This window comes from Astyanax mexicanus, chromosome 9, assembly GCF_023375975.1.
Source record: "Astyanax mexicanus isolate ESR-SI-001 chromosome 9, AstMex3_surface, whole genome shotgun sequence".
Taxonomy (NCBI): domain Eukaryota; kingdom Metazoa; phylum Chordata; class Actinopteri; order Characiformes; family Acestrorhamphidae; genus Astyanax; species Astyanax mexicanus.
This window is the reverse complement of record NC_064416.1, coordinates 18,626,830-18,644,653: the sequence shown is the minus strand read 5'-3', so window position 1 is coordinate 18,644,653 and position 17,824 is coordinate 18,626,830. Positions and strand designations below refer to the sequence as shown.

General features: G+C 37.7%; 1 protein-coding gene across 1 annotated transcript in view; it reads left to right on the top strand.

Moving 5' to 3' along the window:
- The window catches only part of LOC125804593 (protein arginine N-methyltransferase 8-B), a 42,702-nt gene extending 27,152 nt beyond the window's left edge, over positions 1-15,550 (top strand). The window contains exons 8-10 of the mRNA XM_049483639.1: positions 1,365-1,515; positions 10,250-10,371; positions 11,124-15,550. Of these exons, the coding sequence (XP_049339596.1) occupies positions 1,365-1,515; positions 10,250-10,371; positions 11,124-11,207 (357 nt within the window). The 3' untranslated portion in view covers positions 11,208-15,550. The remainder of the gene's footprint in view (positions 1-1,364; positions 1,516-10,249; positions 10,372-11,123) is intronic.
- Positions 15,551-17,824: the final 2,274 nt, after the last annotated feature.

Here is a 17,824-nt window from a genome sequence, read left to right as displayed (position 1 = left end):
TATTATAGTTTATATTAGAAATGTATGTTATATTTAGTTCTCTTGTCTAATAGCTTATTTTAATGGTTACAATAATTCATTGATATTTGACTAGGAATCACTACTTATCATACGCAATAATAATATTGTATAATACTGTATACTTAAAATCCTTTAATTTTCTCAAAAATCATCAGTCCTCCTTTTAATCCAGTGCGTATTATGTATGAATTTTATCAGTCAGAAACAGTAAAGCACTCCGCAAAATTACAGTGTTATACAGGAGTTCCTCCTGGGGCTGGAGGAGCATTAGCATTAGCCACTAAGCGCTATTTCCTTGTTTAGAGGTGAGCGTTATCGGCCTGTAGCCTGCTGCTTACACCGGCTAGCACTGCTGGAGCAGCATTAGCATTATCCCCTAACCACGCTCATTATTTCAACCCCCCATCCCACCCATTCTCCTTACATACTTTTTCTCTTCATCCTTCGTAGCATTGCCCCTCTCCAAATCCAGCCATATGATGTGGTCCATTCTCACAAACAGCACATTTGAATGGCCTTTTTCCATTTCACTCTCCTTGTCTGCAGATAGAATAGTGCTGTGCATGCTAATTCTCAGCCTAGACCACTAAACTGACTGCATTGTATCCTCCACTGACCTTCCACAATGAGTTATTAGATTGCATTGTTTTAGCCTCTGTAAATGATTTGAATATAAGACAGATTACTGGAAAACGAAAAGCTGGAAACGAGGTGAGAAATAATTGAGTTGTTTGATTTTTGTGCTCTGAGGAGAGTTGAATGGATTAAAAACTTATCAAATAACCTTTTATTTCCAAATTAAAGTGACCATTAAATTCAATTACAAAGAGATCTGCACTCTGATGGAAAGCTGAAGGAGACCAAGTGCTCTTGGGGGTAAGAGTTCAGTAATAAAGGAGTGAGAGAGAGAGAGAGAGAGAGAGAGAGAGAGAGAGAGAGAGAGAGAGAGAGAGAGAGAGAGAGAGAGAGAGAGAGAGAGAGAGAAAGAAAGAGCAGTGCTTTACTTTTGTTTGTCTGATAAACAAGGTTTTGCTCCTTTGAGATGAACACAGAGGACAGGTGGGTATTGGTTTGGGCAGATGATAAGACCTGATTGAACTCTCTTAGACCATGTCCAGGCTCTGCTCTAAGGGCTGAGTAAAATCAACACAACCTCCTCACTGCAGCATTCACATTCTGACACTTGAAAAAACCTCTTGAATAGAGAGATTAATGCTTTAGTCCGAATAATGCTGGTGTGATTGTTGTGTTTTCTATTATGCAGCTGTATTATACCTGTGTGTGTATGTTTGTGCGTTTGTGTGATTAAATACTATAAAACAGAACTGTTCTTTGTTCTTCAGGAGGTGGATATCTACACAGTGAAGCCAGAAGACCTGTCCTTTACCTCAACATTCTGCCTGCAGATCCAGAGGAATGACTATGTTCATGCTCTCGTCACCTACTTCAACATTGAGTTCACCAAGTGTCATAAGAAGACAGGCTTCTCCACAGGTATTATATTCAAATTCACTGTGTTTGTGAAAATGCCTGACTGTTTTATAACCTTTATATTAGGCTAGAGCTTGAACGGTGATATATACATGGCATATTTTAATGGAACATGTGCTGTGTATTTTAAGCCTGATCTAGTTCAGATCCTTTGTTTTTACTACAGTCTTCTATTAGAGAAGCTTCTGGCATGCTCTAGGTGCCATTATTAGACATGTTTCCCAGTCTTCCCAGCAGTGAGGAGTGTTCTCAGAAGGTAACACAACATTTTAGAGTTTGAAATGAAAAACTATTTTACTGTTGAATGTTAAAATGTAATGTAATTTCTCAATCTAATTCAAGTATTTTGATTAAGGAAAGGCCGATTTTTAAAAAGGTTTAAATTTTCCTTCGTTTCTGTCTATGCCATCAACTACTATGGATTATGGATGTTTAGAATATCACACATTTAGGCTTATGCTCGTAGCTCATCTCCAATTATATATATATCCTTTAAGTGATTTGGACCGTCATTTTTTGCCGTTTAAATCAGTAGTTTACAGTGAAATTTATCTAGTTATTTTTTTTAATTGAAAGGAATTTAAACCTAATTTAATTAGTTAATTAGGTTGTTAATAATGTAGTATCACCAGGGGTGGAGCAACAATGCCAGGCCATTATTCTACCTACAGGTCCACCTCAGAATCTCATGATTTCTGTTCATGTGTTTCTTGTCGGACATAAGATATCCTGGGAAAATTCATGTGCACTCACCTTAAAAGTATATTTCCATCACAAGGCAGCAATAGTTCCATTGAACTAACTTTATATATATTTATATTTAGAATAGAAGCATTAAGAAAAAGGAAAGTGATGGATTGTCTACTCCAAATGGGGGGATGAATCTTTGCCCCAAGTGAAGGAGTTCAAGTATCTTGGGGTGTTGTTTTACGAGTAAGGGAAAAATATAGCATTAGATTGCCAAGAGTATCGGATCAACAGGATGACACTGCTTGCGTTTTACTGCACTGTTGTGACAAAAAAGGGAGCAGAACAAAAAAAAAAGTTCTCAATCTACCAGTTGGTCTTCATTCCTTCACTTATCTACTGTCATGAGATCCTTTACACAATGACAGAAAGGGGTTTCCTCAGAAGAGTGCTGGGGTTTTCCTTAAAGATATGGTGAGGAGCTCAGTAATCCTTAACGGGACTCCTTGAGGGAGTAGAACTGCTGCTCCTTTGCATTAAAAGGAGCCAGTTGAGGTGGTTCAGGTGTCTGATAGGGATACCACCAGGGCAGCTCCCTCCCTAGGGAGGTGTTCCTTACATGTCCAGCTGGGAGGAGACAACGGGGCAGAACAAAGACTAGGTGAAGAGATTTTATCTTCACTTTGGCCTGGGAATGCCTAGGGATTCCCTGGTTAGAGTTGGATGATGTAGGCAAGAAAAGAGAAGTTAGGGACAAACTGCTATAGCTGCTACCTCTGTGACCCGATCTTAGATAAGTTGTTGCAGATGGATTGATGGATGGATGGAGAAATGGAGGAGAGAAACATGGCCAATGAATGGCCACCAACAAGCAGTGATTCTTACATTTCATGGCTGCCCACTGGCACAGACCCTACTTTACTTACACCATGATACTAAAAGGTTGAGTAATGCAGAGCATGCTATGAGCATTACTCATGAGCTCTTAATTCCCCAAACTCTATTCCATCACAATGCTTTTAACATTGTTTCTAAGCTAAACAGTAGGATCTGTTTGTGTTAAGTTACAGTAGTCTGAGAAGTTGTTGGATTGGGTTGTTTTTTGACCACAAATTGCCAAGGTCTGGAATAGGGGTGTGCCATATCGTATCGTATGCGATAATATCGTCAACATTTTTGAATATTGTGATATTAGACCCTGAAATATCATCCCATAACTCTCACCCCTAATTATCACATCAAGGTTCTACTTTTTTGCTGTTTTAAGCAAAAGAAAAATTCACACATTTCTCATTTCCTATTAAATATCTACTAGAGACAGATTATATCTGCCCAGTATCATTTATTTTATTTTAATTCTGGATATATGGATATATTTGGAGTTCTGTTACAAATCTGCTAAAATTCTTGTATTTTTTTAATATCTCAGATGAGGTGTGCAATATCATATTGTATACAATAATGAAATGTAAGTTTTGTTTTGTTGCAGTAGTGTATTTTTTTATGTTTTTGTCATATCGCCAAGAGTATCGTTAATTCGATAATACCATGAAATATCGTGATATTATTTTAGGGCCATATCGCCCACCCCTAGTCTGAAATTGTATTCAAAAACTCAGTGCTTTGGATCCTGTTGGGCTGAGATGTTAGCAGGTTATCTGAAGGGTCAGACATCAAAAGCTTGGCTGTAGATCAGGTATTTTACAAATTAGACTCTTCCAGCTCATATTAGTGGTGAAGGTGAATTAAGATTAAGAGAAGATGAGGACCACCGATCTCTGCTGAGATCGATCTCCGTTCTTCCAGAATGCGGTACCCTCCTTTAGCCCAAAATTTTATGCTATACCACTTCATCTCTACCTGTTTGGCTGCTAAAGCTGAGTGATTAGTGTTCCTGTAAGTGTGTGTTGAGGATAGGCAATGCTTTATAGCCGTTGCTTTAACTAAAAAAGACACAGCAGGCTCTGTGCCCGCTGGACAAAGTGAGATCAGCTATAACTCTTCCAGATTGATGATACGATTACAGTCCTAGATAGAGACACTAATCATTCTGGGATAAGCTAGGAGGACTAAAATGCATGCAAGATGTTCCTCTTTAGGTTATTTAGAAGAAGACTGACAGAATCAGTGAATCAGAGCACCGCTGTGTTTTATGGAGCAGCATTGCCATCTTGTGGCATGCTTTAGTTTAGTTTTTATCTTTATGACTATGATGTGATTATGTGTCTTGTGTTTTTTCTATGGATTCTATGGATTTTAGAGTCTCTGGCAGTGAAGAAAAGCATGTCTTATCAAATGTATGATCTAAGACTTAAATGAAGCCGGACACGGCTATTGATTTCCACTGCTATCCTGTAAAGCATATGTAGCAGCTTAGACACCTTGCTTCCCAAACTATATATGCCTTTTGTAGTATAAAGACAATGCAGGTCAAACAGTCCATCATAGTTGTCATGCAAAGAACGTGTAGCTTTAAAATGGCAAATTTATAGGTAAAGCAGGAAAGAATATATTTTAAATAGAAGTCAGTGTAAAAAGCGTATGATTTTATTAATGTTAACACCCTATTTTAAGCCTGACTCTAGAAAAGAAAAGAAGAAAAATGCATGCAAAACGGTTGAATAATTTCAAACAAGTACCATAAGAACATTAAAAAGAGTTTTAAAAGAGCACAGTTTTATGCATTTAATTAGAGTTTAATATTACAAACCATGCAAACCAGTGCAGATGGATTCATTTAACATACATAAATAATAACCAAAAAACTATTCCTGAACAGTATAAAAATAAAAGAGAAAGATTCACATATTTACCACAAAACCACCAAATTCATCTGGTTCAAAAAGCAATCCCTCTACTCCCCACACAGCAAATATGCAAAAATGTACTCAACATCACCAATCCTAGTGCATACACTGTCAATTTTGCATCATACATAACATTTTGTACACTGTGTACCACAGTATTTCAGTCTGTAAATATAGAACCAATGTCAAAAACATTGGCTCATCTGGCAAAAAGAGCCAGATGAGCCCCATTCAGTCTCATACTCAGAGATCATGACCAGATCATTATCTGTCAAACAAGCACTGGTCTACCCTATGTAAGCTCTAACATGTAATTTTTATCTTTAAGTAATCTGTTCTCTCATTATTAGAAACTAAATAACTGTTTGTAGATACAAAAATAACTAGAATTGTGAGATTTCCACTGAAAGCACTAAACCCATAACCATATTTTTTTCCATTCATAGCTGTAATGAAACATATCAGTCCTGCTTAAAATTGTAATAAACCCGTCCTAACCTTTAACGCTTTAATGCTTTTCATGTGGTAATTTTGGCTCTGCTGTGGCTTTACAGGTTCAACTGTGCTATAGGTGTGGATGAAGTTTCCATATACTTTGGTGCACAGACACATCACAATTTGCAGATCTGTTTATCAATAATACCGCCTCTCCTGCTGATGTCCAACCATCTGCATCTCATCGCTGTCAGAGGCACATTGCTGCTGATGCAACTCAGCCAATCAACTCTCCCTCCTGCCCAACCTCTAAACCCATACATCACCCAGTTTCCCTCCCAAACTACTACTCCCATTTTTTTAGCCTTTTTCAAATTTGAGACAAGGGTATATTCAACTAAAACAGAGACTTTTTACTGTCCCTTTAATAAACAAATGTGTGCTAGATTGTTTTTAAGTGGTGGGAATAGACCTTCATATAAACCAGCCAATCAAAAAAAAGATGATGGGGGTTCCCTTCCAGGCATGTGGTAAACCATTTGGATGTGGGGGTTATATCAGCCATACAAGATTTTATTCCAACCAGTTTTGTAGAATTTGATCAATTTGTCATTAAATTTTTGCACAATATATAGACAACATCCGTAATGAAATTACTTTTAAAAGTGAAAATGGTATAATAAATTAAATTTTGAAAGTATGAAGAGACGCCTAAAGCCCTTCCTTGTAATGTAGCTTCTATAAATATGATCTATACATTGTTTACATGCCTATGGCGAGTCTTTGCAGCCCTCCACCACGCTGTCTCCTCCCTTTAACTCCTATCTCTCATTCCTGACTCCACTTATCAGAGAGGGGGGGCTGGCTTCCTGCCAAATGAAGAAGCTGCCTGAACCCAACCCAACCCAAAGTACTCCAGTCACAAACTGCTGGTATGATCTAAAGTAGCATGAGTTAGTTAGATTGTGTAACATTACAGTGAATTTTATATGGAATTAAACATTAAAATAAGAATGCTCCTTTTAGTTGGTCTGTATTTAGTTTTCCAACAGAAATAACTTAGATAATATATTTAAATAGTCTGATAAAGAACATGTACAGTATCATGATCATGACATAAAGATGGAAAACTAGTGGTAAAGCTCACAGCAGTATTTTTTCCAATCATGAAGTTTCTCAAACTCTTGCAGAAATGCAGAGGCCAACTTTTCCATAATCCTGAATGCATTTCTCTTGTATATAGGAAATACATGGACACTCTAGCAGAAAGATCTAGATGAAGCCTTACAGTGTCTTTGCCCATAAAGTATGTGCGCATAAATAAGAACATCTAGCTCTGCTTTTATCTCCACAAGTAAGTAAGCTAGCTAATTAGGAGTCCTGCTGTGTTGTGCAGTCGTGGGCCTGGGTGTAGATGAGGGGATCAGTAAGAGGAGGGCTGCTCCTCACGCTGCTAAAACTGCAGTTTTCTTTACATTGATTAATTCAGCATGCTGTCTTGTTTCATTAGGTTTGATGTATTACTACACTTGTAAGTTATCAGTGTACAGCTTTGATGCTTTTCTGTCTTTGGGCCTCTGCAGCGTCAGCAACATGTTTGTGCTATAAATATGGACGGGACGCTGTGGCCAACGTTTATATATCACAATATATTTTTTAATTGTGGAACGATAGGGTACAATTCTGATATTGATATGAACAGTATAGCCATCATTCTTGGTGTGTGTAATCATGCACTGATAAGGCTGGGCAATATGATATTTTAAGACACAGTATTTATCATGCTTTCACACAAATGTTTCAGCATATTCTACTATTCTGTTATTTAAATACAGTTTAAAACAGATTACAGTGATTCCAATTTAACAGAATGTTTTACTATCTGTAATGAAATGTACAGTTGGGTCTCAGTTGGTTTTTCTTAAGCACTTTTGATATCCTCTATATTCTTATTAAAGCATATTGTCGATATGACAAGAAAATGTATCATTATATAATAAAAGATAAATACTGTATATGGTAACACTTTACTTGGATGTCCATTGTTGAAGTCTTGTAAGTGTTAAATATCCATTGAATGCAATTGAATTCTTAGTTGAATGTATTTTTTTCTTTATTGAAAGTAACCTTACGCCTAAGCCTAACCCTATACCCTAACCTTAAATATTAATTATCTGTTCACACAGCATCTGTAAGTGGAGAGGAGTGTGATCTACATATTAGGCAGCAAGTAAGCCGTCAGTTTGATCTGTTGCATGCTGTGCTAAACTGTGAAGGCTAGACAACTAGGTCAGAACATCCCCCAAACATTAGGCAGGTGTTGCCGATGCTCCTGGTGCTTAGTGCTCAGTGCTTAGTACCAATCAGAAATGATCAAAGTAGAGACAACAAATGTGAAAAACTAGTGACAGGGGAGTTTCTTCAATCTGACAGAGCAGTTTTGGCAGCATGTTTTAATGGTATGTCTGATCAGTGTATAGTTTGTTCCTGATAAATCTTCAGATATAACATTCTCAAACACATGAATTTAAAAGGGAGAATATGTTATCTTTTCTCAGTGTGTTTTAAGGAAGTGTGTTTTAACTAACCCCACAGTGTGGAGGGTGTAGCCTCACTAGCTCTTATTGTGAGCTGTTTGCTTAGATTATTATAAAATATTAAAGGGAAAATAATGAAAGTGGGCAGTTGTGTGATTTATACATTATTTACTATTTTTTGGTACACAAATAGTGTTTTAAATATATATATTATATAATATATAATATATATAATATATATAATATATATAATATATATATATATATATATATATATATATATATATATATATATATATATATATATAATATATTTGTCAAACATCTGAAGATCTGCAAGGTCTTTATGAACCCATTTCATGTCCTCTTATTTTAGAACCAATTTTTCCTTTTCATTTTCTCTGAACCTGGTACTTATTAGGATTGCCAAAGAACGGCACATTTAAAGGCCAGTGTGGAGGTCTGATATATCAGGTTGTATTTAACCTCTCGCTGTGTGTGATATGAGATAGGCTGAGCCCTGTCAATAGCCCTAAAGCTGAGAATGGCCCAGGCAAGCTGGCTCTGATCTGAGAGCACATTGAAGTTCTCTTGACCTTTCGCAGTGTGGTCAATCAGCCTCTCAGCACCGGCCTCTCTCACAGGTGGAGTAGTTCGATATCAGCAGAGTGCACCTGGCAGAGATAAATGCTCACTCACACACACCCACACACTCACACACACACAGGTACTAACCTCACATACATGAGAGTAATGAGATATTTTGTGAGAGGGAAAGTTTATATGAGAAGGGGAATCTGGCAGGCTTCATAACGATCCCTGAACATGTCAAAACATGTCCAAAAGAGGACACTATGTTATCATGTGCATCTGCAAAAATTATAGAAATTTAATTTGTTAGTTTGGCAACATAGTGAAACAACAAACACCAGATTAAAATATATATTTTTTTACTTTTACAATTTTTTCTTTTACTAAATTTACAGTATCTGGGGGCTTCTTCTGTTGTTTGTCTTTGGTGGCACCATGTTCAGGCTATAATTTAGTCTGGCTATTTTTTTTTTAGAGATGTTTAAATGCTTCAGAGCAGTGCTATATTAAATCACCGGTATACTAAAATGATGTACATATAAATTGTGATAGTAATAAACACCAACCTAAAGTATTTAAAAATATAACTTTAGTTTCATTCATGATAGATAAAGTAATCTTTAGGATTAATCTGTAGAAGTATTAATAAAAAAAGAAAGCCATTGCTAAGGCCTGCTACAGACGGATAAATCCGTATACATTTAGTTAACAAAATAGAATAGATACTTTTAATGCAATAAGAAAGTCAGACAAACTCATGAAAATAAACACAAAACACATGAAACAAAAGTAACTAAATTAGAAACAAACTGAGACAGAATAAACCAACAGCAACAGTTAACCTACATTGAAACTGGATCAGACATAGGAAGACTGAAGCAAGAGGGCTACATGCACATACACAGACAAGGAACACCTGGGGAAGATAACCACAGGGCTGGGTTATAAATGAGACACAGGTGTGAACAATAATGACAGGCGGGGCTAGGACTGATACAAGGCTGAAACAAAACTGGGCTATGTGCTTCAGAGCCTTAGGTCCTTAGGTCCAACAAATATAACATACATAACAAATATCAAAAACAAGAAACAACATATAGTTGTATACAAGATGTTTTATAAAAAGAAAAAAGTATATCATTCATGCATCTTTTTGCTTTAGGGCATGTGCTACGTGCTTCTCTTTCTTACTCACACTTCTCTTGGTGCAGCTGTAAAGCTATAGCTGCTAAAACAGCAAAATCAAGCCGCCTGGCCTTTTTTCTCCTCTTCGATCTGAGCATGTACTTCAGACCAGCTGTTTACTCTCCACTCCAGCAAAAGATGCTCCACATATGAGCTGCTAACACATCCATTTCATCTTTATAAAGTTACGAGTTGTCTCTCAAATATGATGTTTTATTCTTGATGGTGAAGAAGGCGATGTTTATATGTATTAATGTGCGCATGTGAGGCGTTTCTGGGACAGATTCATTCACATCACACACAAATACAGGTCACTTACATTTGTGAATGTGAACAGTCAAGATAGCTAAATTTGATCTGGGCAAAAAATCAGATTTGAGCAATGTGGCTTGTAATGTGAACCTAGACTAGGTTTTATTTTACAATTAATCATTTCCCAGTTGAATCAAATAACGTTGGAAAATCAGTGATGTTTTTGTGTTCTTCTGTCTGTAGCACCTGATGCTCCTTACACGCACTGGAAGCAGACGGTCTTCTACCTGGAGGAGTATCTGACAGTGAAGAGAGGAGAGGAGATTGTGGGCACGGTCGCCATGCACCCTAACGAAAAGAATGCAGTAAGTGTCCAGACTACTGTTTCTTCTGTTAATATAAAAATATGTTTTTTTTACAGATGCACCTATACCACTTTTTCCTTACCGATACGGATACATGGTATCGAGTACCGATACCAACTGTGTTATCCTAAATAAGATATAATAACCTGATTGGCTGCTCTGCAGGTTCCGCCTTTTTTTAAAGATCTGTTAAGATTATTGGCTGCAGTAGATAATGATTGACAAGGAGCTCCTGTTGTCAAAAACCAGGAAACTTTTCAGACGCTTTTCAGATTTTCTGTTTTTATTTCTTATTACAAGATATTGTAAGGTTTTTCTTTAAGAGCCCCCTGCCCTCACTCCGGCAGATTTCTCTGCTTTCTCAGAGTCTCGGGTTTTTCTAGCCCGCTGGTGGGCCAGGGTGCGTTAAGAGGTTAAGACTGTTACTCAGGCAAGTATTAATTATTTAGATGGTTATTTAGGTAGCTGGCTCATGTGTTTGCTGTTTAAGTAAAAAAAGGCATGCTGCAGTAGCATTACTTGCTATGCTGCTCCATTTTGTCTGTACGTTCTACCCGCGCTGTTTACTCCCACATTCCAAACCCGGAAATGGTATCAGCCGGATACTGTATGTAAGTGCCAGTATCGGCGCTGATACCGATACGGTATCAGTATCGGTGCAACCTTATGTTTTTCTGGGGTGCACACACTTTTGCATACCACTCTACCAACATTCACTAATCTCCCTCTCTCTTCTCTTCTCTCTTCTGCAGCGTGATCTGGACTTCACCTTCGAGCTGGATTTTAAAGGTCAGCTGTCTGAGGCTGCTATTGCTCATGACTATAAGATGCGTTAAGCATCCAGCAGGGGGACGGTGAACGCTCCAGCGTGGCAGTTGCCCATCAACTAAAAAGCCAAGGAGGGGGCACTCTCCTTCCAGCAGCAGCAGCAGCAGCAGAAGCCCTGGCTGATGCTCACGGTGAGGGCTGGAGGAACCCAGGCCACGGTTCTGCTTATCTCTGGGAGCTGGGCCAACATTCTGGAGTGGAGTGCCTCTCCAAGCAATAGCAGCCTCGCCATCGCCAATAATAGCGTGCACTAGTTCACCACCATCTCTACGACTGTTCAGAAGGCATCTCTGAATGTACTGCCTTATTAACTCAAGAATGTCACTGTCCTCATGAATGTGAAGAGTCAGTTTACACTTTCTTTACTTTTTGAAGAAGAAGCGTTGTTGGTTTTGGTGCGAGTCTAGGAGCTAGCCTAGTTCAGCTGTAGTTTGCTGTAGTTCTGTCTAAATTTGAGTCATTAATTTAGCATTAACTTTAACGGTTTATTTTACCCTGAGCACAGCTCTGCTGCACTATAGTATATTACACTAGAGGACCATACGCAGAAATAGATACAACAATTCAATAGCAAATTACTTCATTACTTCAATACTAATCACCTTATTCTGTTTACTATTATAATTATTATAAAGAAGGAACTTTTCTCAGCAATATCTATAACCCCACCTCGTTAGATAGTGATAGCACATCTGTTAATGGTTGATAAATTCTTTTAAGCAGCATGCAATATAAAATAAAAACAAATTAGGACACCCCAATAAATTGAGAAATATTCAGTATATTTATTAAACAAATATGGACATACCTATATTTTATCTTCTTTTAAACACTATAAAGGAAAAAAAAAACAGTAAATTAAACAGTACCTGTAGGTTACAAAATCAATAAACAATAAATATATTTTATTTGCCAAAAAAAAAAAAAATCAAGATTCCTTTTCCTACGGAGGAAAAAGAAAAATAGGACACCCCCTGCTTTTTTATTTTGGCTAAAATAAACTTTAAAATTAAAATTCCTTCCTTTTTTTACTACACAGCCCGCTTCAAACCACCCTACAGCTTCTTAATATGATACTTTAAGCTATTTTTGGTATATTTTGGGTCATTGTCATGTTGCATGGTCAACTTCTAGTTCAGCTTTTAGTGTTTGAACAGATTGCTGTGAGCCTGCTTTAGCAAAGCAGCCATTTTCGTGAAAACTCCCACCACCATGTTTTATAGTTAGTATGAGGCTAATTTGATTAAAATGTTAGATACTTTATTATTAGCAATAAATTAATGAATAAAAATATAGTAGGTATACATACTATTTTCTCACAAAAATGAATCATGATAAGTACATTTTACAAATGAGGATTAAAAAAATGTCCATATGTTTAAATATGTATGTAAAAAAAGTACCGTTTTCATGGGGTGTCCTAATTTCTTTACCCGACTGTATGTAAGAGTGACTGAATGTTTGTTTTCAGTGTGTCTGTACTTTTTTTTAGAATTGAGGAGATTAATATCTACCTTCCAGCAGAGTTTAGAAAGAGAAAGGGAACCTGTAGGATGAGAGATGAGTCAGGATAGCAGCTGCCGATTCTCACCTGTGCTCTTACTGAAGTCATCACCAAGGTAAAGGACCTCTCGTCCTGCTTTTATCCAAAGACATTCTGTTCATTAGTGTTAGAAAACACAGCCACACCTCCCACTGCTCACATTCACAGTTCAGAGTTATTCTGATCAGTGTTTATGAAGGTAGACTGCTGATAGGCTCTAAGGAGCATGGGCACGTTTATTAGCTGCACATTTTCACCAGCGTTTGCAGTGAGTTTGCTCAAGTGCTTAACATGTAGATATCAGTTCTATATTTAATTCTTTATTTACTGATTTTTAAACTGATGTTTTTGAATCATGTTTATATTACAGTGCTTTGGCTAGCAGCTTTATTTCTATCACTATTAGTCATTTTGAGATTTTGAGAGTGAGTGCTGTAGGAAGGAATAAGGCATGTGGTGGTGTGTTACTTTGATGGTGTGTTGTGTGTGAGTAAAGAACATCATTAATTCTCATTATTTCTATATTGCAGTACACAGGTAATGCTCCAATCAGGATGTTCAAAAAATGACCTCTTATTAAAAACTGATGTCAATGTACTTACACCAACCAAGCATAACATTATGACCACCTTTTTTTTTATCTCCAACCTTTATCTATTTTATCAGCTACACTGAGTACATAGGGGCACTTTGTAGTTCTATCATTACAGACTGTAGTCCTGCATCTGTTTCTCTGCATTTTTCATTATTATTCTTTATGTTCCCTGTTCTTCAGAGGTCAGGACCTCACGGGACCTCCACACAGCAGCAATTGGTTATCCTCAGCACTGCAGTGGCACTGATTATCATGGTGGTGGATCAGTGTATTAGTGTAATGTGCTGGTATGAGTGGATCAGACACAGCAGTGCTGCTGGAGGTTTTAAACACTGGTCCTACCTAGTTGGTCTGCCTTGTTGAAGTAAAGTCAGAGACAGAAGCTCTGAATCTGTTTCTGCACAGTTTGTGTTAGTCATCCTATAGTCCTTCATCAGTGGGTACAGGATGCTTCCCACAGGATGCTTCCTACAGGATGCTTCCTACATGATGCTTCCTACATGATGCCTCCTACAGGACACTTCCCGCAGATCGGTTCCCATAGGATGCTTGCCACAGGATGCTTCCCACATGGCGCTGCCCATAGGACGCTTCCCATAGGACGCTTCCCACAGGACGCTTCCCACAGGAAACTTCTCACAGGACACTTCACACAGGATGCTCATAGGATGCTGCCCACAAGATGCTGCATAGAATGCTGCCCATAGGATGCTTTACACAGAAAACTTTGCACAGGATGTTGCCAACAGGACACTTCCTACAGGACACTTCCCACAGGATGCTTCCCACAGGACGCTGCCCATGGGACGCTTCTCACAGGCGCTTCCCATAGTACGCTTTGCACAGGACATTGCCTACAGCACGTTGCTGAAGGTCAAGGTCAATGCTGCCCACAGAATGCTTCCCACAGGATGCCGCATATAGAACATTTCCATCAGGACATTTCCCACAGAATGCTTCCCACAAGATGCTGTCCACAGGATGCTGCCCACAGGATGCTTTCTAAAGGATACAATCTACAGGACGCTTTGCACATGACATTGCCCACAGGATGCTGCCATAGAACACTGTCCACAGGATGCTTTCCACCTGCCACTGCCTATAGGACACTTCCTACAGGACGCTGCCCACAGAATGTTTCCCACAGTATGCTTTGCAAAGGGTGCTGCCCACAGGATGCTTCCTAAAGGACGCTGCCCACAGGATGCTGTTGGTGGATTATTCTCAGCCCAGCAGTGACACTAAAGTGTTTACAGCTCCATCAGCCCTGGTGTACCAAATCCAGTACAACACACACTAACACACCACCACCAAGTCAGTGTCACTGCAGTGCTGAGAATCACCAACCACCCCAAATATAGCTGCTCTGTTGTGGTCTCTCATGTGGGGTCCTGACCATTGAGGAAGAGGGTAAAAGCAGGATAATAGAGAAACAAATACAGGACATTCAGTAACTATAGAGCTAGAACATGTCCTATATGTATTATGGAAAACTGGTCTAGAAACAAGAAGATGGTCATAATGCAATGCTTGATTGGTGTGTGCTACACTCTTAAAAATACAGGTGCTACAAAGGGTTCTTTAAAGTGTTGCCATAGAAGAACCATTATTAGTTCTATATTAGTTCTGTAGTAAAGTTTCTTGCCAGTGCATAAAGACTTGCAGTTGGAAAATTGTGTTGGTTCCAATATAACATCCAATATTCTCAAAACAGGTTTAATTTTTTTTAAATAATTACTCAGCCCCAATTATCTTTTTTAAATGATGAAACCATTATGGAACCTTATGGAACATTATGGTTCTTTAATAGCTTCACTCCAAGAACCATTTGTAGCACCTTTATTTACGCATTTCCTTGTTGATATATTTGTTTTTAAATGCACTATTTATCTGCTGTGAAAGTAAAAAAAGTATATATGTGAACATACTGATCAAGCCTCAACAAAAGCAATATGCTGTTTGATTTGCTGTTATTTTACCCGAACAGATAATCTAAGAACAGATCTTTATGTATAGATGTAAGAGAGCATGCATTAGGAGTAAAGAGGCTTTGAACGTTTGTAGGATGTGAAGGCTTATTATGTTGTAGTAATAGATTATGTGTAAAATAATCCAGATGTTATCATAAATTCATTGTCAATAAATGTTATTTAAACAGCTGTATGTGTGAGTGTGATAGAATGTGTAAGAAGAGCTCTTTGTTGTTTGTGTAGAGTTTTAATAAAGTATGCAGTGATGCAGCAATAAGCAGCTAAGCTCCAGGAGGAGTGATTTATGCTTTTCTAATGCAAAAATGCAGAATGTGGGATTTCCATGGAAGTTGGGACTTTAGAAACACTGCTGTAAGATTTTCAGTGTTGCTGTAAAACCTGACTCTCACCACTAGGTCGCAGCAAAAACACAGTATACAGTACATACACTGCTGACGAGTACACAGAAACGTTGCTTATTATAAGTCAAATAGTTGGTTAATTTCAGTAGCTTCATATACAGCTCTGGAAAAAAATAAGAGTCCACTTAAAAATGCTGATTTTCTTCTGTTTCACCAAATGGAAAACCTCTGGAATATAATCAAGAGGAAGAGAAGGGTTTGCACCAGTAGTGGCATAAAGTTATCCAAAAGCAGTGTGTAAGACTGCTGGAGGAGAACATGCCAAGATGCATGAAAACTGTGATTAAAAAACAGGGTTCTTCCACTAAATATTGATTTCTGAACTCTTACAACTTTATGAATACAAAAACAACAAAACTGTAATATATATATAATTGCAGTTTTGTTTTAGTTTTGTTTTCTTAGCTTAGCTTTACTTTACAGTTACCCCACCACCACCACCCAGAGACCTGCTGATGGAAAACATAGTGATACCCCTTACTAGTATTGCATGTGCCTTGTAATCTGGTGCGCCTTATGTATGAAAATAGATGAGAAAATAGACGTTTATTGATAGTGCGCCTTATATTCCGGTGCACCTTGTAGTGTGAGAAATATGGTATTTTGCCCAGCCATGTTTTAAAGCATTTTATCATCAAACATTAAATCTCTCAACCAAATGAGCAAATTCATATAAACATAATTCAATCTTTATTACAATGTCTTCAAAATACTCATACAATACAGCACGTTTTATTAGTTTTATTAGAATAGTGTTTTCCCTTTATGGTCCTTGAGTACGCTGAGCTGCACTTTTCAGACTTTTCCTGCTCCCTTAAGAGCATTATTATTATTATTATTATTATTATTATTATTATTATTATTATTATTATTATTATCATCATCAGCTAATTATCAAGCCCTCCATTAGGTCACGTGTGTAGGGCATAGGTGTTTTTTCCCAGAGCAAGAAAAACTGAGCATGTACAGTACATGCGTACTTCAGGACCATAACTGAAAAATGGATTTTAAAATATACAGACCTACAACACATGTGTGTGACCTTTCTTCTGCTTGTGGAACTAGAGGAAAGCATGGCCTGTCCTCTTCAGTGTCCTGTCAGTGTGTCTGTCTGTCGGTGGTGTGAATGTTCAGTGTCATACACTTCAACAGAGATAACAGTACCAGGCTCATGTTCCAGACAAGAGGGTGACATTCAACAACAAGGTGAAAAAATGACAACAATAAAAAAAACATCTAAATAAGACCTCATAATGAGGCCTAGCTTTTATGATTTTTTTTGTTTCATGGCCTCATTTTACTCACATGATGCAAACAAAAAAAAATACAACAATAAGCCCTTTTTGTTCCATGTGGAAACAATCTAGCGCAGATATCACCAATCCTGTTCCTGGAAAGCTACTGTCTACATGTAAAGCATGGTGTCACACAGTGGTTCATTTAGTGTTGTCTTTAAACCCTGACCCCTAGATGCCAGTGTTGCACACATTAGATCCCACTGTTCTGATTGGATAAAAAGTAAAGTTTTCCTTTTCACTGATTGTCTTAATATGAAGTTCCAATGTTGGACTTAAACAATAGCAAATATCACCTTGCTTACAGTATTGCAATATTTAATGATATATTGAATCATGACACCTGTATCGTGATTAGTATCGTATGACTAAGTTGCAAATACAAAAATACTATACCTCGGCTGTTAGAGCAAACCAGAGTTGACTGCATTCCAGTAAAACATTTAGATATCAGATATCATTATAAGGATTGTCCAAGGTTAGCATATTGTCACAGTCCAATAAAAAGTATCTCCATTTTTGTAGTTTTTTTAGTTTGCTATATAATTTAAAGACAAACTGTCCTTAACACTGTGTCAAAAAGGGTGTGATTGGGTGAGAGATTTGGGATGAAGGTGTAATCTGCAGGACGGTAGCTCCTGGTTGGTGACTTCTGCTCTAGAGTTCACAAAACAGTGTTCTTGAAATGTATAAAACAGCGATGACACAGTGAGAACACAAACAGCTTTAAGCTTCCATTAAGATCTGACTGAACTGGTGCCTGATCAGTGAACACTGAACACACTAAATTACTTGCACAA